The sequence below is a fragment of the Lactuca saligna genome, chromosome 2, assembly GCF_052625555.1.
Source record: "Lactuca saligna cultivar CGN05327 chromosome 2, ASM5262555v1, whole genome shotgun sequence".
NCBI lineage: Eukaryota > Viridiplantae > Streptophyta > Magnoliopsida > Asterales > Asteraceae > Lactuca > Lactuca saligna.
This window is the reverse complement of record NC_136418.1, coordinates 160,092,077-160,115,103: the sequence shown is the minus strand read 5'-3', so window position 1 is coordinate 160,115,103 and position 23,027 is coordinate 160,092,077. Positions and strand designations below refer to the sequence as shown.

Here is a 23,027-nt window from a genome sequence, read left to right as displayed (position 1 = left end):
TATTAAAAATATAATAAATATTATTTGATCTTATAAATATATTATATATATCTTTAAAAATATATAATCATCCTTTGATAAGATAGATATTTATATTTATAAAAATTTTAATTGTCAAGAGTTCTTCATTCTTACAAATATCAATACTTTATATATATATATATATATATATATATATATTCGGTGCGGTTCGGTTTTTTGCGGTTTTTGCAAGACTACAAACCGCACCGCACCAAACATTTTCGGTTTTTGCAAAACTAAAAACCGCACAAAAGAAAAGTACGTTTCGTGATAATTTTTGTTTGATTTAAAGAAATTGTTTCATCAAAACTACCAATTTGTTTTTAGGAAAACAATTAAAATATATACGACCTTTCCATCATTTTAAATTTTAATTTATCTAAATAACTGCTCCCCGCTTAGCATAAGAACTCTAAGTTATTTTGCATAAAGCCAAATACAAGTTATGCTTGAATCATTTGTGTTTTTAAAGTTCTTTCTACAAAGAAAAAACAATCACATAAAATCGATGACGATGAGCGATTATTGTACATAATTTCCACATGAATGCTTATTGCCATTCATCTGCAACACTTTTTTTTTTTTTTTCAAATCGTTTTGTCGACATTACTACAAATGTGATATTAGTAATTGAAGCCACGTGAACATAAAACAAATAGATGTTGATGTTGTAGATTTAATTTTATTTAAAAGAATCAAAATTTCATGATACTCAATTGAATTACATGATAAAAGGAAAGGAAAAATATAACACAATAAAAATCCCCTATATAGACCAGTCGCTTTAGCTTAAACAAGGGAGTCTTTAGTTGCTTTCTTCACTTCAAAATGATTTTCTTTATCTTGGTGTCCCAACAGAGGCGTATTACTATCCTTATCTTTAATCTGAAAAAAAAAATCATTATTATTATTATTATAACATGCGGGGTCCGATTGAATTGGATTAAAAAAATATGAGGCACCTGGGAAGCCGAAGAGAGATCGAGGATTTGTTTCTTTTTGTTTTCATGTGTGCAAAAGTAGGAATACAATCCCATTCCAAGAATGGCAACAAGGATTCCAATGATGTTTCTTTGAGTGAAAGGGTCATGTAGCAAAGTATACCCGAATCCAAGAACAAGACATGTCTTTAAATGCCCAAGTACTTGATATGTTACTGGTGATGTTTTTCCAATCACCAAAAATGTACTAAAATTCACCGAAACCGCAATCACACATGAAAGTATTATAAATCCCTACATCACAACACACATGGAATTTCGCTTTAAATTTAAAAATTAAAATAGAAGAAAAAGGGTGTAATGTTGGAATTGGAATTACTAAATATAATAATACCAAAACAAGAGGTGAATATTTGAAAGCAAAAACATATTGCTTGGTGAGGTATTGGTCTACCATTGGGCCTGTGACAAACAGAATAGCTGCTTGAAATGGTGCTGATTGATATAGGAGCTGAGTCGATGTCACATTTAATCGTTTTTGAATTGTGTTTGTCAGCTGATTTTTTTCATTCTTTTGTTAAGAATAACAACTTTGAATAAATATTTTTATTTTGAATTTAATAAAAAAAAAAATGTAAAAAAGTGGGGTGTAGGATACAATTTGACCGACACATGTGGTCATGATGGCTAGAAGTGAGAGAACTGTGCCAACAAAATTGAGCTGAAGATCAGTCACTGAAGCAATTCCAACTCCAACAAGTAGGAGGAAAAGAGATAGCTTTATTTTCTGGCTGCAATAACTCAAAATAAACAAGTATATTAATAATTACTTACATTAAAAACATGGTATAATATTATACCTAAAAATAAAAGTTCATATAATTACCTGAATTGTTTTTTCAAGAAAAGAGTTTCTAACAGGACAGTGAAAGGAATGATTGCAAGTTTGGTCATCTGTGAAACGAACCAGAAATGCATATGCTAATTTGAAAGTGTTCGTGTAAGGGTAGTATGGGAAATTTGAATGCTTGAGATTGAAGAAAGACAAACCTGGTAAAAACCAATGGAGTTGAATCCAAGGCTCAAGTTAAGAAAACCAATTGAAACGCCATTCAGAATGCCAAATAGGATTACAGTCTTCATATCAATGCTTTTGTTCTCAAAGAAATTCAAACGATGTGCCACATGAAGCGTGCAATATGTTACCATTAGATGCCAACTAGTCAATGTTGTAGCTACCAAAAAAAAAAAAAAAACTGATTTAGCATGTGTATAGTATACATACAAAAGGGTACCATAATTTATGCATAAAGTACAATGATAGTTCGAATATGTCGTGTATCAAGGAAATAATTAGGCAAGATCCAAAAGCGATTAAGTTGTTCTGAATGATAATGATGGTATAACAACCGGCTATTGAGTAGAGGGGATTGATGGATTTTTTTTTTTGTTTATAATATTCGAAGTGGTTACTTGAAATGGAAGTAACAACGAAAGGAAATATTAGAAATTTTACCAAATGGAAAACCAAGATTGCTCATCAGGGCTTTGTTGACGATGACTATGGATACAGATGATGCCACAGATAGAAACAACGCACCAATAACCCCCAATTGGTATCCCGTCAATTCTCCCATCTGAAACAGAAAATAACATGTAAACATAGAGACCTGATAAGTTTCTTATTTGATTGAAAACAAACATATATTGGTCACATTGATACACACTACAATAGCAAATGCATCATGAGGTAAATACTAATTTCAATTGAGGAAATCAACGTTGCTAAGAGCTTGAAGATGAATATAAAATTTCCAATTGACCTTGATTGACGTCGGAATTGGTCTTCAATCCGAAAGACTTGGGAGTGCCTGCGATTTTGAAACAAAATAAAACTGAAACAAGTTTGAATCTTCATGAAAGCAGTTGAAAATGGAGGAATCACTGAATCGGACCTTGCGAAATGTACTTAGCGATTAGAATTAGAAACACAAGAGGCTGTTAACAAAAACACAGCATGTGATGGTGGATTACGTAAGTTGATGATTACTCCAAATGAATCAGAATGTGAGAGTGTTGTGTGAGAATTGAGATTGAATCAATGAATATGGAATGGAATGGGGGGAGGGGTTTATATTTTTGTGTTCCACCATCTGCATCGGCTGTTGGCACCTAAAATCGAATTTCTTCATTGTTTTATTGCTTCCATTTGACGCCAAAACTAACACGCAAACAAAATGTGTTTTTATTTCTACACTATCATCAACATGACAGTAGCCGTTATCATTTTTAAAACTACATTTCACTTTACAATTACAAATCATACCACCAAACTTACCTTTTTCAGTTTGGTAAATTACATTAAAAAACATTTTTTTTAAGAAATCACTTTTCAGAACGAAGGGCATACCTACATCCTTCAAATCAAACTATATATATATATATATATATATATATATATATATATATATATATATATATATATATATATATATATATATATATATATATATATATATATATATATATATATATATATATATATATATATATATATATATATATATATATATATGGGTTCAATTGAGAAAATAAAAAAGGTTGAGAATGGGGGAATCATTCTCAGCCACTCATTTAATCTAAGCATAAAAGATACGGTGGTAAACTTGTAAATATCGTAATAACCTTCAATCTCAAATACGTAACTATAGAAAATTCGATAATTGTTCGTTCATCATCAAAAATTTTCCTCCAACCTTCAATAATTATCCAGATTTCTTCAACTAAACCGGAATTTCTTTGTTGTTCATGAAATTGGAATTGGAGTTCTGGACTCGCAATCACAGTCGACGTTGAGGGACTTAGAATCGGTACTCACAGGTTCCCAATCGGATTTTCGGAAATCAAAATCAAATTGAGAAATCGATCAGAGATAGGATGTCGCATCTGAAATCGAAATCGGAAGTATATGATGATTTGGAATTGATAACTTGATGTTTTTAACATTTTTAAAATAGTTAACTTGTTTGCACTTCAACTGTTTGATGAAATGCATAAACTAAATTATCACGTTATATTCACATATGAATATGTTTTCTCACCTGAATCAGTATATGATTATTAAAAACACAAAAAAATATGCAAGTACGTATGTTATTCATATGTGAATAACAAATAAAAGTTATATATATATATATATATATATATATATATATATATATATATATATATTTGTCAAAATACCTTCAATATTCATAAGTGAATATACCTTCTAATATTCATATGTGAATATACTGTGTAATATTCATAAGTGAATATATCATCTAATATTCACAAGTGAATATACTCTGTAATATTCACATGTGATATACCATGTAATACTATGTAATATTCACATATGAAATATCATTTAATACTCGTAAGCGAATATACCATCAAATATTCACAAGTGAATATACTATGTTAATATTCACAAGTGAATTCATCGTCCAATATTAAAATATGAATATACTATGTTTATTATATGTTATATTCATATACGAATGATACTTAAATTGTAAAAAAAAAAAAAAAATCATACTTTTTGTTCATAAGTGAATAACGAATGTACTGTAATAAAACCTGATGCATTGTTATTTATTTATGAATAACGATAGCTGAAAATATATAAAAAAAAATTATTTTATCTTAAAACTATATCAATATGGATGTCTATTTGTAGAGAATAAAAAATCATGAATTTTGGTATATTTAAAATCACTTTTTGATAAAAATAGCTTATAAAAATTTAAAAAAAAAAAAAAACGAAAAAAAAACTATGTTTTTGTATATATTAAGGTAATGATTAGCATAGTTTAAAGAAATATGTTATGTTGGGAAACACATGTGCATTCGTTTCCCATTTCCGCCGGTACGTTGGAGCCTTTTGCGGCAAAAATAAATGATTGACTAAGAATGATTCCCCTATTCTCAACCTTTTTTTTCTCAATTGAACCCTCCCCTACATATATATATATATATATATATATATATATATATATATATATATATATATATATATATATATATATATATATATATATATATATATATATATATATATGTGTGTGTGTGGGAAGAGTGAATATACATTACAGCCCCACCTAAACTTAGATACTAAACCTTATGAAAATACGTTGCTTTACTATATAAAGATTACAACTAGGGATTCATGATTAACACTTGAAGATGTAGTTTCATGATGTACACAATAGTTTTGATAAGGAAGCAAGAACATTGATTCTCTTCTTCCTTCGTGACAATGGAAAACAATATTGTTTACTACGGTGAAGTAATAAACGATAATGGAATAAAGAAAACAAGGATGGTAAAACGATAATGAAGAGAATAAATGTTATTTGGGACGATATATTTACAAATTCAAAACCAAATCGAGTATAATTACTGAGTCAAAACGATATATTTTAGAGGTTTAAAACTTAATCTTAAGTGGGGTTGTAATGTATATTTCCTATCCCATATATATACACACACACACACACACACACACACACATATATATATATATATATAAGGTTATTTGGAAAATAAAAAAACCCTAAAAAAACCGTAAAAATCATAAAAATGCATAAAAAAATACCTAGAGATCACAAAGCTTTTTTTTGACATTTTTTAAGAAAAAATCGTTGAAAAAAATTTGAAAAAAAAAAAAACTTTTTTTTTTACCATATATATATATATATATATATATATATATATATATATATATATATATATATATATATATATATATTCAGCGAATTTTTATAAAAAGCTGTGATCTTTTATAAAAAATTCAAAAAAAAGTTTTGTGATCTCTAAGTATTTTTTTTATGCATTTTTAGGTTTTTTTTAAGGTTTTTTGTTTTCCATAGAACCTAAACCTATATGTGTGTGTGTGTGTGTATATATATATATATATATATATATATATATATATATATATATATATATATATATATATATATATATAGGGTTAGGTTCATGTGAGACGGCTTAATTTTGAGAGACCGTGAGATGCATTTTTTTATTTTATTTTAATTATTTTTATTTTTTTTTCATTTTTTTTAGTTAATATTTAAAAAAAAGAATTTTTTGATATTTACATTTATTTTTCATTTTAAAATTATTTTTAAAATATATACAGTGTAATATTCTATTTACAATATTTCACGTACTTTTCAAAAAAATAGGATTTTTTTTATTTTTTTTTATTTTTTTAGTTAATTCAAGTTCCGAAAATAATATTTTAAAAAAATTAAATTTTTCCATTTATTTTGCATTTTAAAATTATTTTTTAGAATATATCAGTGTAATATTCTATTTAGAATATTTCAGGTATTTAAAAAAAAAAAAAAAAAAAAAAAAAAAAAAAAAAAAAAAACGTGTTTTTTTATTTTTTTTATTTTTGTTTTATTTTTTAGTTAATTCAAGTTCCGAAAATAATACTTAAAAAAAGAATTTTTGGATTTTTCCATTTATTTTGCATTTTAAAATTATTTTTAGATTTGGTCTCACGGTCACACAAAATTAGAATGGAAAGAAATTTTTTTTCTACATATTTTTTTCACGAACAAACCAAATGAATCATCTAATGATTCATTTGTAAGATGATTCACAAGAAAAAATTCTTAAAAAAAACATCTACATTATTCATTTATATAATGATTTTGTTGTTATTTATTAAAATTGTCATAAAAGTGAATTTTTTATTAATTTACTTAAAAATGAATTATAAAGATGTTTTTTTGAAATTTTTTTTCTTGTGAATCATCTTACAAATGAATCATCTAGTGATTCATTTTTTTTGTTCGTCAAAAAACTATGTAGAAAAAAAACTTCTTATCTTCCTACAAAAAAAATTTCTTATTGGATCTATATATATATATATATATATATATATATATATATATATATATATATATATATATATATATATATATATATATATATATATGAGTAAATTACTGAAATCGTCCCGGTGATTTGGTCAAAATTGCACTTTTGGTCCCTAACTATTTTTTTCCACTCGGATCGTCAACGTGGTTTGATTTTGTTGCGTTTTCCGTCCCCGTGGTTTGATTTTGTTGTATTTTTCGTCCCTTACATACATAAAGTTACGGACCAAACATGCAATTTTTACCAAATCATAGGGACGAAAAACGCAACAAAATCAAACCACAGGGACGATCCGAGTGCAAAAAAAAAGTTAGGGACCAAACGTGCAATTTTGACCAAACCACAGGGTCGATTTCAGTAATTTACTCATATATATATATATATATATATATATATATATATATATATATATATATATATATATATATCGGATAGGAAATATACATTAAAGCCTCACTTAAGATTAAGTAGTAAACCTCTAGAATATATCGTTTTGACTTAGTAATTATACTCGATTTGGTTTTCAATTTGTAAATATATCATCCCAAATAACATTTATTCTGTCCATTATCGTTTTACCATCCTTGTTTTCTTTTTTCCATTATCGTTTATTACTTCACCCTAGTAAACAATATTGTTTTCCATTGTCACGAAGGAAGAAGATAATCAATGTTCTTGCTTCCTTATCAAAACTATTGTGTACATCATGAAACTACATCTTCAAGTGTTAATCATGAATCCCTAATTGTAATCTTTATATAGTAAAACAACGTATTTTGATAAGGTTTAGTATCTAAGCTTAGGTGGGGTTGTAATGTAAATTCAGTCTTTCCATATATATATATATATATATATATATATATATATATATATATATATATATATATATATATATATATATATATATATATGCTTATTTTCTATCGAAAAAAAAATAAAAATATCAAAATTCATAACATTACATTGTGAATGTTAAATATATATTTCGGATTCACCGTGGGAATTTAGATTCACATTATGAATTTGACGATATTTTTTTTTCTTTTTTTCGAATCTGATATCATTGGAAAAATGATAAAAAGCTATGAATTTCTGTATTTTTAGTTTTACAAATGAATCATCTAGTGATTCATTTTTTTTGTTCGTCAAAAAACTATGTAGAAAAAAAACTTCTTATCTTTCTACAAAAAAAAAATTCTTACTGGATCTATATATATATATATATATATATGAGTAAATTACTGAAATCGTCCCGGTGATTTGGTCAAAATTGCACTTTTGGTCCCTAACTATTTTTTTCCACTCGGATCGTCAACGTGGTTTGATTTTGTTGCGTTTTCCGTCCCCGTGGTTTGATTTTGTTGTATTTTTCGTCCCTTACATACATAAAGTTACGGACCAAACATGCAATTTTTACCAAATCATAGGGACGAAAAACGCAACAAAATCAAACCACAAGGACGATCCGAGTGCAAAAAAAAAAAGTTAGGGACCAAACGTGCAATTTTGACCAAACCACAGGGTCGATTTCAGTAATTTACTCATATATATATATATATATATATATATATATATATATATATATATATATATATATATATATATATATATATATATATATATATATATATATATATCGGATAGGAAATATACATTAAAGCCTCACTTAAGATTAAGTAGTAAACCTCTAGAATATATCGTTTTGACTTAGTAATTATACTCGATTTGGTTTTCAATTTGTAAATATATCATCCCAAATAACATTTATTCTGTCCATTATCGTTTTACCATCCTTGTTTTCTTTTTTCCATTATCGTTTATTACTTCACCTTAGTAAACAATATTGTTTTCCTTTGTCACGAAGGAAGAAGATAATCAATGTTCTTGCTTCTTTATCAAAACTATTGTGTACATCATGAAACTACATCTTCAAGTGTTAATCATGAATCCCTAATTGTAATCTTTATATAGTAAAACAACGTATTTTGATAAGGTTTAGTATCTAAGCTTAGGTGGGGTTGTAATGTATATTCAGTCTTTCCATATATATATATATATATATATATATATATATATATATATATATATATATATATATATATATATATATATATATATATATATATATACTTATTTTCTATCGAAAAAAAATAAAAATATCAAAATTCATAACATAACATTGTGAATGTTAAATATATATTTCGGATTCACCGTGGGAATTTAGATTCACATTATGAATTTGACGATATTTTTTTTTCTTTTTTTCGAATCTGATATCATTGGAAAAATGATAAAAAGCTATGAATTTTTGTATTTTTAGTTTTTTTTTTTTATAAAAAATAAGTTTTAAAAGTTTAAAAAAAGATTGGTTTATTGGTTCCTTAGTTAATTATGGTTCTCTATTCAACCTAACCCCATATATATATATATATATATATATATATATATATATATATATATATATATATATATATATATATATATATATATAAAGGGATGTTGACATAAAAAAAAATCCATTTAAATTTTCAAACAAATACGCTAAAAAATAGAAAAAAAAACTTGCCTTTTTAATGCACTAAAAAAATTAAAATCTAATTAAATTTAAAAAAAAAAAAAAAAAGATTTTACCTAACATCACTTTTTACTTTTTAGTGTATTAAAATCGCAAGTTTTTTTTTTCTACTTTTGTTTTTATTATTTGTTATCATAAGTTTACAAATTAATAAAGTTTGCAAAAAATAAATAAATAAATATATAAATAAAAAACTTAAGTTTACAATCTTTTACATTTTTACCTTAATTATGTTTTTAATTTTATGTATTTGTAAAATTATGTGAAAATACATATCTTCATATAAACACGTTTTTATTGATATATTTTTTAATATTTAAACATACATATTTATACTTCTAAAAACCTATTACTATTTATAAAAAAATTTATTCATATTTCGAAAAATACATATTTATACTTCTAAAAATATATTTATACTTCTAAATATATAAAAAAAAAAAATACACATTTACACTTCCAAACAAACATATTTATACTTTAAAAACATATTTTTACGGTTTAAACAATATCAATAGGTAAAAAAAATTGTAAATTAAGAAATAACATTTTAAAAAATATAGATCCAATGTTTAATTAGATACTTTTTCTTGTAGAAATAGGTTTTCTTGTATTAATACATATAATATGGGAAAAACATAAGGTAAAAACCATAAATAATTATAAAATTAGGGTTTTTTTACGAATCTTATTTAATGTTAACCTAAAACCTATGATAGGCGATAACAAATGAAAAAGTAAGAAAAAAAATTGCAAAGTTCTAGGTGTATAGCATAAAAAACTTATGTTAGGATAAAATTGTATTTTGAAAAACTTAAGAATTTTTGTGTTAATATACTTTATTTTAGATAACTAATTTATTAAGGTGTTGTTTGTTTTTTTGAAGTCAAAATATCTGCAGTCTGCGGTCCACATTTGTAAGCCTCTACGGCAGAAAATGTAGACCAAATGTCTGCAGTGTGCAATAAGAAGATTGTTTGTTTTTAACGTCCGCGGTTGTTGAAATAAATTGATTTTTCAAATTTAATTTCATGTTATAAACATTAAAAATGCATTTTCAGCAGGAAAAAAATAAACAAAGTGCACGGTGGCCCATGTTTTTTTTGTTGAGGCTAAAATCAAGGTTGTAGAACTCGTTACCCAGTACCTGTTCGGCCAACTACCGAGTAGCGAGTACTCGGGAGTACACGATGAGTATTCAGATTCGATAATTCATGTATGAATATTTTTAGGGAAATTATATATGTCAAAACCATAAGTTCATTGAAATATATAACAAAATTAGATACATGTGAATACATAAAAACTGAAAAACAAATAATGGTCTCAGTTCGTGAATAATTACTGAAAATTTAAGATATATATGTAGCAATAATCACATATGTGTGTGTTAAATAATAAATCATTAAGTATATTATATACATTAATCACCGAGTTTACCAGATTTTACAACACTGCTCAGTTCAGAAAATGGCCGATCGGGGAGTACTCGGGATTCTGTAACTCGCCTCGGTAAGGGACCGAGTAGTGATTACTCGGGGGAGTAATCGGACAACTCGGCGAGTTTTACAACACTGGTTAAAATGAGGTCTGAAGACCTTTGAAGACAGTCGCACATATTTGCGTCAGGAAGACCTTGTACAGACGTTTTTTGATCTGCGTACTTCCAAAAAACAAACACTATGTGATGACATATGTCTATGCGTTGTCTGCACGGCGAATACAAAAGTGGTTGCTCAGATCTTCAAAAAAAACAAACAGCTGTAAGTAATGGTTTCTCTTATTAATTTATTAACTTATTAACTTGTAACATAACGTCTAAAATAAAATCGAGTACAAATAGTTGTGTTTAATTACAATTTGCCCTTTTGTTTTAAAAAGAAGCATGCCGACAATCAATATTATCGAATATATCACAGAGTCAAAAAGAACCAAAAATTAATTTACTTAGAAGCCTTGATTATAAAGTCAAAAAATCATTTGAATAGTACTATAAAGTCCAAACAATCTTGATTAGGATTAACAGTATGAGAAGCATTCAATTAGGATTATGAGTGTGAAGATTAAACTAATTGTGAATAATGTTTACAAGTTGTAGAATTAGTCGATTAGGAATTACAATATTAATCAATAATCTAACTCAATGCATAAATGGAAGATTGTGTGTGTCCGTGATCAATCTTTGATGGTTTGATTGCTCGGTCGTAACATGGTAAGTGAGGATTAATGGATTATATTTCAAAATTTTAATGTATCTTAAATAAGTTTGATTATATTATTTTATATATAACCTATAATTTTTATATATTAAAATATAAACTTAGCGGTTCGGTTCATAATGGTTCGGTTAACCTATAAAATTATAACCAAACCGTTAGTTATCGGTTAACAAAAATTTGAAACCGACCCAACGGTTTTTAAAATAGTTCGGTTATTATGGTTCGGTTAAATCGGTTAATTTGGTTTTGGTTCGGTTTTTCGGTTATTATGCTCACCCCTAGTTAAAATGATGCAGAATTATATATTCACCCACAACAAATGTTCCTACTTTATTTTATATTTTAATTCGCTTCACAAAAATTATAAATTTTAAGACATAGTTTAGGAAAGTCGTTAGACAATTAATATATATATATATATATATATATATATATATATATATATATATATATATATATATATATATATATATATATATATATATATATATATATATCTTTATCTTTACTATTTATAAAAGAAATCTAACTATTTCTATAAATAGATTGAATATGATAATATTATTTTTTTAAGACGTCCAAACTATTAAACTTGAAGTACAACCCATTTATAATATAATAATATTAAATTTTTAACCCTATCCTTTATCCCCTAGAAATCTCGTATCAAACTAATAGAATAATTCATTTGAAAATTGAACCCGTCAATCTCAACACTTCAGCCATTTGAAGCGGTCAATGTCAACAAGTCATCTCATAATATCTATCTTCGTAATCCCTTCAAAGTAAGAAATATACGCACACTCTCTCGAAGAACCCTAACCGGTAACCAAGACATTATAACCACCACCACCACAGCCGCTCTGCCTCCTTCTGCCTTCAACCAACCACTATCACGACTACCGTCCTTCCTCTCACCCACGTCATGAACTTTCTTTTGGAACATAACATTTTTTTAAAAAAAAATATCGTTGAAAGAAGCTATTTGTCCCCGCCGCTGTGCGCGGGTAACGGCTACTATATATATATATATATATATATATATATATATATATATATATATATATATATATATATATATATATATATATATATATATATATATATATATATATATATATATATATATATATATAGAAAAGTGAATATACCTTAAGGGTATATAAGCTTAGGTACCCAAACTCACTATACTACGTCGTTTTATATTATATAATACATTCTAATTGTTCGGTATTCTTATAAATTAATTTTTAACTTGATTTACTTCCAATATTTTTATAAATTACCTATTTATTTTCTTGTTATATAATTTTCACTTTCAACTACAATATATATAGCCGAATAAGTGTTCGGCAAAAAGATGTGATGTAATAGAAATACAATAGTGAAATTTCAAAAATCTTGAAAATAAGTCAAGTTAGGGTTGGTGTTTAAGAACATTATAATGAATATATCAAACAAAACGACGTATTTTAGTGTGTTTGGGTACCTAAAAATAATTTTAAAATGCAAAATAAATGGAAAAATTCAAAAAAAAAAAATTTAATATTATTTTCGGAACTTGATTTAACTAAAAAAAAAATTTTAAAATCCGTTTTTTTTTAAAATAAGTGAAATATTCTAATAGAATATTACATTGACATATTCTAAAAAATAATTTTAAAATGCAGAATAAATGGAAAAATCTAAAAATTCTTTTTTTAAATATTATTTTCGGAACTTGAATTAACTAAAATAAATAAATAAATAAATAAAAATAAATTACATTTTTTTTGAAAAATACGTGAAATATTCTAATATAATATTACAATAACATATTCTAAAAAATAATTTTAAAATGCAAAATAAATGGAAAAATCCAAAAATTCTTTTTTTAAATATTATTTTCGGAACTGAATTAACTAAAAAAATTAAAAAATAAAAATAAAAAAAATAAAAAAAATGCATCTCACGATCTCACAAAATTAGGTCGTCTCACATGAACCTAACCCTATATATATATATATATATATATATATATATATATATATATATATATATATATATATATATATATATATATATATATATATATATATATATATATTACGTTTAAATGTTAATTTAATCAACACTATTGATTTGTTGAGTTAATCAATGCTATTGATTTATGTAATGATAATTGTATTCAAACAAACATCTTATTACTCACTAAAATAACGATACAAAATTATGTAACTTTTCAACATAAAAACTTATTATTTCTTATATAAAAATTGATTTATTTCTTATATATTTAGCATATAACATGAAACAATAATCGTATCAAATATTTTCTCAAGACATAAACGTCTTAATGCACAAGATATAACTGTTTAAACAACAAAATCAGCTATTATATACAAATACTTCTGCATGTATGCTTCGAGAGCATGCAAGAAGTTGAGATGAGGACTTCTTAATATTGTTACAAAAAAGGAAAGGAAAAAAAAAACGTAGATTAGAAGCAACAGTTATGTGTCAGTCTTTTTTCTTAAATCCTCCAATATTCTATAAAAGGACAGTTTTGATTAAATAAGTGGCCATAATTAATCGAGAAGATGATATCATATATAGATTTAGAAAAATAAAAGATAAAACTCAAGGAAGAAGCAAGAGTTGTTATTAAAAAAAAAGTTGCATATTTCTTATTTGTTTGGTGGAATGAAGGCATCTTGAATGCTACTCCAAACAGCTTGGCTTGGGACGTGGGACTCACCAACCTAATTTTCTTACTTATAAATTAATTAATAAGTTATATTTTCACATAATTGATGTAACCCTCTTAACACCCATTTAATTTCCATTAAACCCCTCCAAAATATAAAATTGTGTTTTGTTTTTTCAGAAAAATAATATATAAATAAAAATAAGAGGTTAAACAAGGTTAGACGATACGATTTTAGGATGGTTGTGAGTTAGAAAATGATTTTCTTGTTATTTTATTTTTTAAATGTCAACAAGCGTAAGTAAAGAACATGCTAGAAGTGAATGTACTTCTCCAACTCACGGTATGTGTATATAAATATTGTCGCTAATGAAAGTAATATAAGTTTTTAGGTATTTCTACAAGAGCTATTGGTTCATTTATAATAAAAAGTCAAATACGATTATTCAGGTAAACATATTTACAAACTATTAATCAGCGTAATTATAGTTTCATCACGAACCGGTCATTTTCTTGTGAAATAAAACAAATTTGTCGATTACCAGTTTATCAAATAACAAGCGAATTAAAAAAATTCTAATGTTTTTTTCACCAAAGATATTTAAGGAAAATTTTCACAAAAGCTATTTTTTTCAGCTTTTTATTCAAAAATACATTTTTTTTCAGAAAAAACATTTATCTTTAAAAGGTTTACCGATTTGAACAGTTTTATCATTAAAGATTTTTTTAATCTGGAACTAATGAATAAAAAGACTTTTTCTGTGGATAAGTAGTTTTCGACTAATTGGTTTGACTACACACATACTAAAATTTTGCTTTTTGCTCATTTGAAAAGTATTGTCTTGACTCTCTAAACTACAAATTTTTCAAAATGTCAATGATTTTTTCTTAAAATATAAATAAAATAATGGGTTTTAAGTAAAATGATGAAAATATAATGATTTTTGTAAAATTGAACCGGTGCTTCCATATATGTATTTATATATCCATGAATACATTAAGGCTATGTTTGACGGATTAGCTCAAAAACTAGCTGGTAGCTGAAAAGCTAGCTAATGGCTGTAAAGTTAGCTGTTAAATAAAAACTAACTGATAACTGAAAAACTAGCTGATAAAAAATAATGTTTGGTAAACTAACTGAAAAGCTAGCTGAAATATATAAAATTACATAAAAGGACATGTAATGATATGTATTTCTATAATTAATTAATGGGTGTATTTGAAAAAATTTTAAAAAGCTCCTAAAAAGCTAGTCTAAGTAGTTTTTCAAAAAGCTAGCTTATCAGCTACTTTTTGGCTTACCAAACACAACAACATAAAAAAGCTCGAAAAATAAGCTAGCGTATCAGCTAGCTGTGACGCGCCAAACACGGCCTAAACCTATAAATATGATGTTAACAAACTACAAATTAAAGTACTAAACTACAAAAATCGTCTATATGTTTTGTTTGTCCGTAAATGATAATTGGTGGCTCTTTTAGCCACTAGAAGTTCAATTTAACAATTGTAAAAATGAGTTCTCGGTCAACACTATGACTCCCAGCTTTGCGAGGATAGGGAAGAAGACTCATCCTTTAGCAATGTGCTAAGACACCGAAGCATATTGCATACCATTTTCTGACAACTCCTAATTGAAACCCCAAGAGTTGAACACCGAAGTATATACTAAATAGCTATTTTGCCTTAATATTAACTATTAGTTTATTTATAGAGTTTTTAAATCGGTTCAGGGATAGCCCATTGTGTATAGCTTATAGCATGACATTGTATATGTATTTTCATTTGTATGATGACACGTACCAAACATGACATGATCAAACACATCCAATGCCCAACCTTCATGCGCATGACATCTTCCCAGTTAGAGTTCATATATACAAACATTACGGGACCCCAACTATTGTTTAGTTCATGTATCCTCCTTATTTTTTTTTTTAGTACATGTGGATGTGGTTATATAAATATAATCTCTTGTTCACTACAAGGCTCATTTATTTGCAAACAATAGGTGTTAGGTGTCTACGTATTGACTATGATGAGACCTTTAGCTTTGTTGTCAAATAGACTACTATTTGTAGTTTATTAAGGTGTTCATTTGTTTTTTCTGAGGCAAAATATCTGCAGTCTGCGGATCACATCTGTAGACCTCTGCAGTAGAAGATGTGGACCAAACGTCTGCAGTCTGAAAAAAAAAAGATTGTTTGTTTTTTTAACATTGGCGGGCTACTAAAATAAATTAAAATATAAATAAACTGATTTTTTTAAACTTCAAAGTGATTTTTTAAAATTTTTATGATTTTGTTATAAATAATTAACAAATCTAGATCAATTTTTATTTATTATTGTATAAAAAAATAAAAATAAAAATTGTATGAATTAACGTATATCTTTGATAAAATCCAACAACTTTAGATGCATAGTTATAACCAAACATTATAATTAGTGATCAAAGAATTTGATACATAAATGAACGGAACGAAACTTCGATCTTTTCAATTAAATTCATTAAAAACGTACCATAAATATTTTCTAGAGAAATTGACGATACTGTATTAAATAATATTTTACAAAATTTGGCAAAAAAAATATAAGATTATATTAAGATTTTTTTTAATATTTATATAATTAACTTCAATGACTATTATTGTAATAAATCTTTATATACAAATTTGTCAAAAATATCATGTTTGTATCGTCGAACGTTTTTTTTTAAGTTTTGTAATTTTTTTTTCAAATATATATATATATATATATATATATATATATATATATATATATATATATATATATATATATATATATATATATATATATATATATATAGGTTAGAAGATGTCTGAAGATGGTAGAAGATTCTGGACCACATCTACGCCAAGAAAGGGACGTACATATATTTTTAGGTCTACAGTCTTAAAAAAAACAAACAGTCGGTTAAGGCTAATGTCTGCATAGTGCAGACAGAAAAAGCTACGCAGATCTGCAGATAAAAAACAAACACTACCTAATTCTTACAGTCGTATATCATTGGCCTTATAGCTTTACGTGAAGAATATCTTTTTTCGCATGCACCTTCGGGAAACTATGTTTATGCATTAACAATTGTGTTTTCATGATTCGAGATTTCCTAATTATGCACGTCACTTGCAGCCTCTCAAACAAGCCCATCATGCATAGTATCAAGGTTTTGCATAATTTGGTATGTATATTGACTTTTAGCATAGTCACTCAAATTCATCACTCACCTTATTTATTTCATCCACCAATGACTGATTTGGGTTAACTTATGTATTTCTTTGGGATTTCAAACACCAATAGCAACAACTTGTTCCTCATCCAACAAAAGTATGCCATCGAGATTCTTGAGCGCACAAACATGCTCCACTACAAATCATGCCACACCTCAAGGTATATAGTCCAAGCTGGACAGCACTGACAAACTTGTTGCGGATATCCATCTGTATAGAATATTCAAGGTGAACTTCAATATCTTAAATTCACCAAATGTGCCCTTTTATACACGATCCATGTGAGACATACTTCAGTGCCTATATGTAGACACAAATTTGTGGGATGCCTACTCACGGTGTTCCACGTTTGGTGTAATAAACACATACTATGATACATTCAACCTACCTTTTTGTATGCTCCCTCAAATCCTAATATGTCCGTATCTTCAATGAAGGACTACCTATATCTCTGTTGCACAAGTTTCAGTCATAACATTTGGACCATTACTTCCAATAAAACTATAGAAGGATGTTAGTGTATTTATCGATGTTTGGCACCTATGTATAAACAGTACTTCCATCGTAACATGGTTTTTATATATTGAGAAATATGTTTGATGTGAAAAACAATATTTTACAGTAAAACATTCACATTTGACATTTCCCTAGATCTTTGCACAATATCAACAGATATGCTTAATCATAGTATTACTTACAACCCGAGTCAAAACATCAACAGGTCATTTTACAACAAATTCGATGAATTTATGATATTGCTCGACAAATAAGCAACACCTAAAAGACGAGACGTACAATATTATACAAAAGGGTCACCAAAGGTGAAAATGAAGTGTATATCGTTACATGCAGAAAGAAAAACACAACGTATGTGGCAAACGAAAAGGAAAACAAAACACTCTGCAAAATGAAATCTAAAGGTTGGTATCGTAAAACTATGCACAAAAGCTCACATATTGTGGTTATAGGCTAGGGCTAAGGTACAAAGTATGGATCCCTATGGCAAACACACAAAAGCCACCTCAACTCATAAACCGGGCTTCAATATGCATATATATAAAAAACGCCAATAAAAGGGATCAAGAAACAAACCAATGATGTCCCGTCCATGTGTGTAAAGATGATTTTAGTCCCTTCCAATCTGTTTGAAGTAAGCTTTATCTGCATTTGCAAGTCGATCTTGGAACAATGCCCACTCACTTCTGCACCTATCTCTTACCCCCTTCCATGGAGCTTCACCATTCTCAGACTTACCCTGAATCAACAACATTTTACTTTGATAAACCCATCCAATTATACTTTCCTTTCCATGAACAAAATATAATAATTAATAATATGGGGTTCGTCTCACCTGGCTCCCGAGTGAGGGGACGACTTGATGAATGATCCACTGTGAATCAACCACCCCGATTTTCTCGTGTGCAGGCTGTCACATCAAAACATTTTTTTAATTGTTTTTTTTTAAGATTTTTAAATTGAAGTTAATATGATAAGAAAATGGAAATGATTGACTGACCTTTACACATCGTCGAAGTGCAAAATCCAAACCCCATCCGTGCACCAAATCATTCTGTAACAACATTATAAAACCAATATTACCATTACTGTTAATGTTAACGTGCTAAATGACGATATATTTTTTATATATCTTCACCTGAATCATATGCCACACACACCTCCAAGCTTCCCGAGAGAATACAGGAGCCATAATCTCTACAAATCTGTAACAAAGCAAATATATATATATATATATATATATATATATATATATATATATATATATATATTCAATAAATCATACCGAGTATGTGTGTGTGTGTGTGTGTGAGAGAGAGAGAGAGAGAGAGAGATTACGCTGCACATGGAGGCAAATGGGGATCACTGCACCACCCTGGTTTCTCTTCTGTATCCCTGTGGACCAAAAAATAAGAAAATTATATGTATATCAACTTTTTAAATTAAAAAAAAAAAAAAAAAAAAAAAAAAAAAAAAAAAACATAACCTACTTGTGAACTTCTTTATCGCCTCTCCTCTTTGTCATTTGCCAAGTTAATCCATTATTGGGTTCAAGACCAGGTTGGGAAATATCCAAACCGTGTTTCTTCACTAAATGGATATACCTAAAGTGGGATGAAAAAAAAATCATTTATAATTTACAACTTATTGAAATGAATAATTCGTGAAGAATAGAGAAAGAGAAAATTACTTGTCAGCATTGAAGTGTTCAACACCAAGATCTTCATCCCAAATGAAAATATACTCATATGCTGCTACAATATCTGGATGCAAAAACCTCTTTGCATACCACCTATTAAAAGACAACATTAAATATAGGAACAACAATGTCATAACTACGAAAAATTAATGAATTTGATATACCATTTGGTTTGTTTCTTTACACTAATATGTATTGCCTGCTTTGACCACTCATATTGATCCCACTCTGTAACTATGCCATCATAGTGAAAAAGCAAGATTTGGAAGTCCCCAGAAAACTACATATGTTCATCAACACACCTTAGTATCTTCAAATAACATCAGAATTAATAAACACAAATGAATAAAACCTTTTTTATTGATTTGTCAATATTATCCCTCTGACCCCAACCAACAGTGAAAGTTACCAAGTACTTTGCCTTCTTTTTCAAATCCTAAAAAAGTCAAACACCTTGTAAGTCAAACACATTCCACTATATATAATTTCATGGAAAGCATCTAAACTATAAACACATACCTCACTAGGTTCACCCCATAATCTTCTCAAATATAAGTCAGTTTCTGGGACTACAATTCCAGGAGGCAATGACTCAGCACCACGGGGGTTTGATGGAACATAGATCTGGAAACAAAGAGGAATAAGTCAACAAAAAGTGTTTTGACTATAATATATTAATCATTATTTTTCAAAAAATATACCTTGGGTGTTGCAGGTGTATTACCAGAACCAAGATTTTCAGGGAAGCTGCGTTCAAGAGATTTAGATTGATCTTCACGCATTGTCACATCAAATGGTGAATAAATGCTTGAAGGTATGATAACCTGCAAGAATTCACAATAAATCAAAGACAAGTTTTGTTTTTTTTTTTTGTAGTGAAAGTATGTAATATACAAGATTTGGAAGCTACCTTGGTTAGAGAAACAGATGGAAAAGAAACCCCAATGAAATATCCAAAGACAATTCCCATGATTGTAGTTATTATTAATTTTGCACTACCATTTGATTTCTTGAAAACACCACTGGATCAAAAAATAACAAAAATGATCAACGAGTATCATAAAAGTCAACAAGTGTCACCTAACATTCAGCTAAAATATTTCAACTAACCTGCGATACATGCTTTTCATTGTGTTAAAAGTGCCCAAGGTTAATCTTTAAGAAATTTACAAGCAATTCCTTATGGGCTTATAGCATCCTCCAGTATACAGCAGTGTGATTTTTTTGGAGCAGGACTAGAATACCTGAAAACTATTGTTAGAAACAAGTGTATAGTTTATAAGAAAAATAGCCTAGAGCATAGATGCAAATAACTGACTTTATGTGTTTACATACTCATGAGTGCATGAAGATATCAGACTATTACCATTTTGTTGTAACTATAGTTGACTATAAGATCAAGTTCAATTAGTCACACTACTTATCTGGAATATTATCAGTGATATTTAAATATATCATGATACATTGCAAAAAAATTATATTGATGTGTTTCAGTATAATCAAAAGAACACCAAAATAATACATATTAGATTAAAAACATGCATTGATTATTGTTTTTGCAAATATATGAATTAAGATTTACAATAAAATTCCAAATTCCCGAAAATACTAGTTTTCCGAAATGTAGAAATTTGATATGGGCTATGTAAAAAAATTAAATTCATCATTATAGAACTTGTTGGACTTGGTATTATATTATTATTAGCAGTATTTATTGAGTTAGAAAATCAGCTACATCTGCTATCTTCGATGGCGTAACATACCTGAGAATGTTGACTAAATTAGCTAAAGAAAAAAATGTGTTTATATATTTGATGATTGACTTGATCCTTAAATTATAAGGACATCTCTCATTTCCATTTTAATATTCTTATAACAGATTGAGTACAATTCATTCTTTCTCTGGTTTCGGAAAGATAATTAGTTCATCACAATTTGGTAGGGTGGGCCAGCCTACTGCTCTTTCCTATTGCCAATTTGCTATAAAGAGTTGGTGAACAAATCAGCCCAAATTGGAAGTTTTCATTGATCATCATCATAGATGATCCTAACATGGAGAAAGTCACAGCTGTACAAGAAGGAGTTGATTCACCATCTATCAAATTTATCACTACTCATGTGCATGATCCATTATATCCTTCTACTTATTACTACTTCAAGAAAATCATCCCTATGTAGAGATTCAATCAAAAAGATCTAAAAAAGAACCAACTCCATAAACAGTTAACTCTCTATTGTTTCAAGTAGAGCTCCTCTTCGATATTTGGCTACAACTTTTCAGAGGCAACTTTAACAAGGACGAAATTCTATTAATAGGTGGTTCCTAATTTCTCGCAGGAATTCTAGAGAACCTATCGCTTCTGATGTTGAAATTTATTCGTGTAACAGCAGAAATCACGCCAATCAACGGCGTTTCTTTCGCATAGAAAAAATCCACCTTGCCTGTAATGCTACTTAACCATTGATCTGCATTGAGAGATATCTCAACAACAACCACGTCAAAATTGAAACACTTGAAGTGAAAAGTTAAGATCCAAGTTTAAATCACAGTGATCCAAACTTGCCGAAGCGCGAAAACATACTACTAAATGAAAAAATACAGAAGAGACGGTAAATCGCAACTGCAAGCATAATACAAATATAGAATAAACCCTAAGCACATCGTTTTAGAAGGTGCGACGGAGATCGATCATATGAAATGAGCAAGCGGAACATGTATGCAACTTAATCAAGCACGAAACTGTGTACAGATGTGTAGCATAGTGATGCCAATGATGGAATTTACACAGAAATTAGGGTTCGCAGATGCTTACAGTTTTAGGTGACGAGAGAGAAATGTTGTTTTTCCGGTTCCTGAGACATCGGTATGTGAATTCTCGGAGAAGATTTTTTTATTGCGGCCAAAAAATATTTCTTTTTTCAAAAAAACAAAAAGAATAATTAACATGTTACCATCTCTTTTTCATATTCAAATTCACAGTATTTTTCTTTATTCTTTTATCACAACAACAGGCTCACCAAATAACTACACATTTTGTTTTGTTTGTATTTGATATTTAACAAATAAATCATCCTTTAAAATAATAAGAAAATGATCATCGATTATTGGTCAAATTACGAAACCGTTGCCTAGGTGCAATATACATTAGTGAAAATATTGTAAGATGCAACTTTAGAGTATAAAATTT

The 23,027-nt window shown here is 27.7% G+C and overlaps 2 protein-coding genes across 8 annotated transcripts; both read right to left on the bottom strand.

Annotated features, from left to right (window-relative positions):
• Positions 1-662: 662 nt before the first annotated feature.
• Positions 663-3,164, bottom strand: LOC145032411 (Nucleotide/sugar transporter family protein). 2 transcript variants are annotated; one of them, XM_078981215.1, is made up of 9 exons: positions 2,918-3,164; positions 2,786-2,833; positions 2,479-2,599; positions 2,013-2,197; positions 1,849-1,916; positions 1,621-1,753; positions 1,417-1,518; positions 984-1,256; positions 663-906 (listed from the first exon to the last, which is right to left on the bottom strand). In XM_078981215.1, the coding sequence occupies exons 3-9, from the start codon at positions 2,597-2,599 to the stop codon at positions 811-813; spliced, it is 978 nt and encodes a 325-aa protein (XP_078837341.1). In that variant the 5' UTR covers positions 2,786-2,833; positions 2,918-3,164; the 3' UTR covers positions 663-810. The 2 variants fall into 2 exon arrangements, with proteins under 2 accessions (XP_078837341.1, XP_078837340.1); XM_078981214.1 differs by having other exon boundaries at positions 1,357-1,518; positions 2,918-3,158.
• Positions 3,165-17,621: 14,457 nt separating this feature from the next.
• LOC145032410 (uncharacterized) lies at positions 17,622-22,779 on the bottom strand. 6 transcript variants are annotated; one of them, XM_078981213.1, is made up of 15 exons: positions 22,653-22,779; positions 20,950-21,083; positions 20,750-20,861; positions 20,541-20,663; positions 20,359-20,463; positions 20,192-20,275; positions 20,004-20,119; positions 19,831-19,932; positions 19,631-19,744; positions 19,479-19,535; positions 19,279-19,345; positions 19,141-19,194; positions 18,976-19,050; positions 18,717-18,879; positions 17,622-17,834 (listed from the first exon to the last, which is right to left on the bottom strand). In XM_078981213.1, the coding sequence occupies exons 2-14, from the start codon at positions 20,967-20,969 to the stop codon at positions 18,751-18,753; spliced, it is 1,158 nt and encodes a 385-aa protein (XP_078837339.1). In that variant the 5' UTR covers positions 20,970-21,083; positions 22,653-22,779; the 3' UTR covers positions 17,622-17,834; positions 18,717-18,750. The 6 variants fall into 6 exon arrangements, with proteins under 6 accessions (XP_078837339.1, XP_078837335.1, XP_078837338.1 ...); XM_078981209.1 differs by lacking the exon at positions 17,622-17,834 and adding an exon at positions 18,279-18,621; XM_078981212.1 differs by lacking the exon at positions 17,622-17,834 and adding an exon at positions 18,279-18,524.
• Between the last annotated feature and the right edge of the window lie 248 nt (positions 22,780-23,027).

Bases quoted from the DNA above. Each gene is read 5' to 3' on its own strand.
- LOC145032410 (XM_078981213.1), bottom strand. From the start codon at position 20,969: ATGAAAAGCATGTATCGCAG. The intron at 19,536-19,630 runs GTAGGTTATGTT...TTTGGTCCACAG, and splicing joins GGCGATAAAGAAGTTCACAA to GGATACAGAAGAGAAACCAG. The intron at 19,195-19,278 runs GTGAAGATATAT...ATGTTGTTACAG, and splicing joins GTGTGTGGCATATGATTCAG to AATGATTTGGTGCACGGATG.
- LOC145032411 (XM_078981214.1), bottom strand. From the start codon at position 2,599: ATGGGAGAATTGACGGGATACCAATTGGGGGTTATTGGTGCGTTGTTT. The intron at 1,519-1,620 runs GTATCCTACACC...GAAAAAAATCAG, and splicing joins CCACATGTGTCGGTCAAATT to CTGACAAACACAATTCAAAA. The intron at 1,257-1,356 runs GTATTATTATAT...GTTGTGATGTAG, and splicing joins AATATTCACCTCTTGTTTTG to GGATTTATAATACTTTCATG.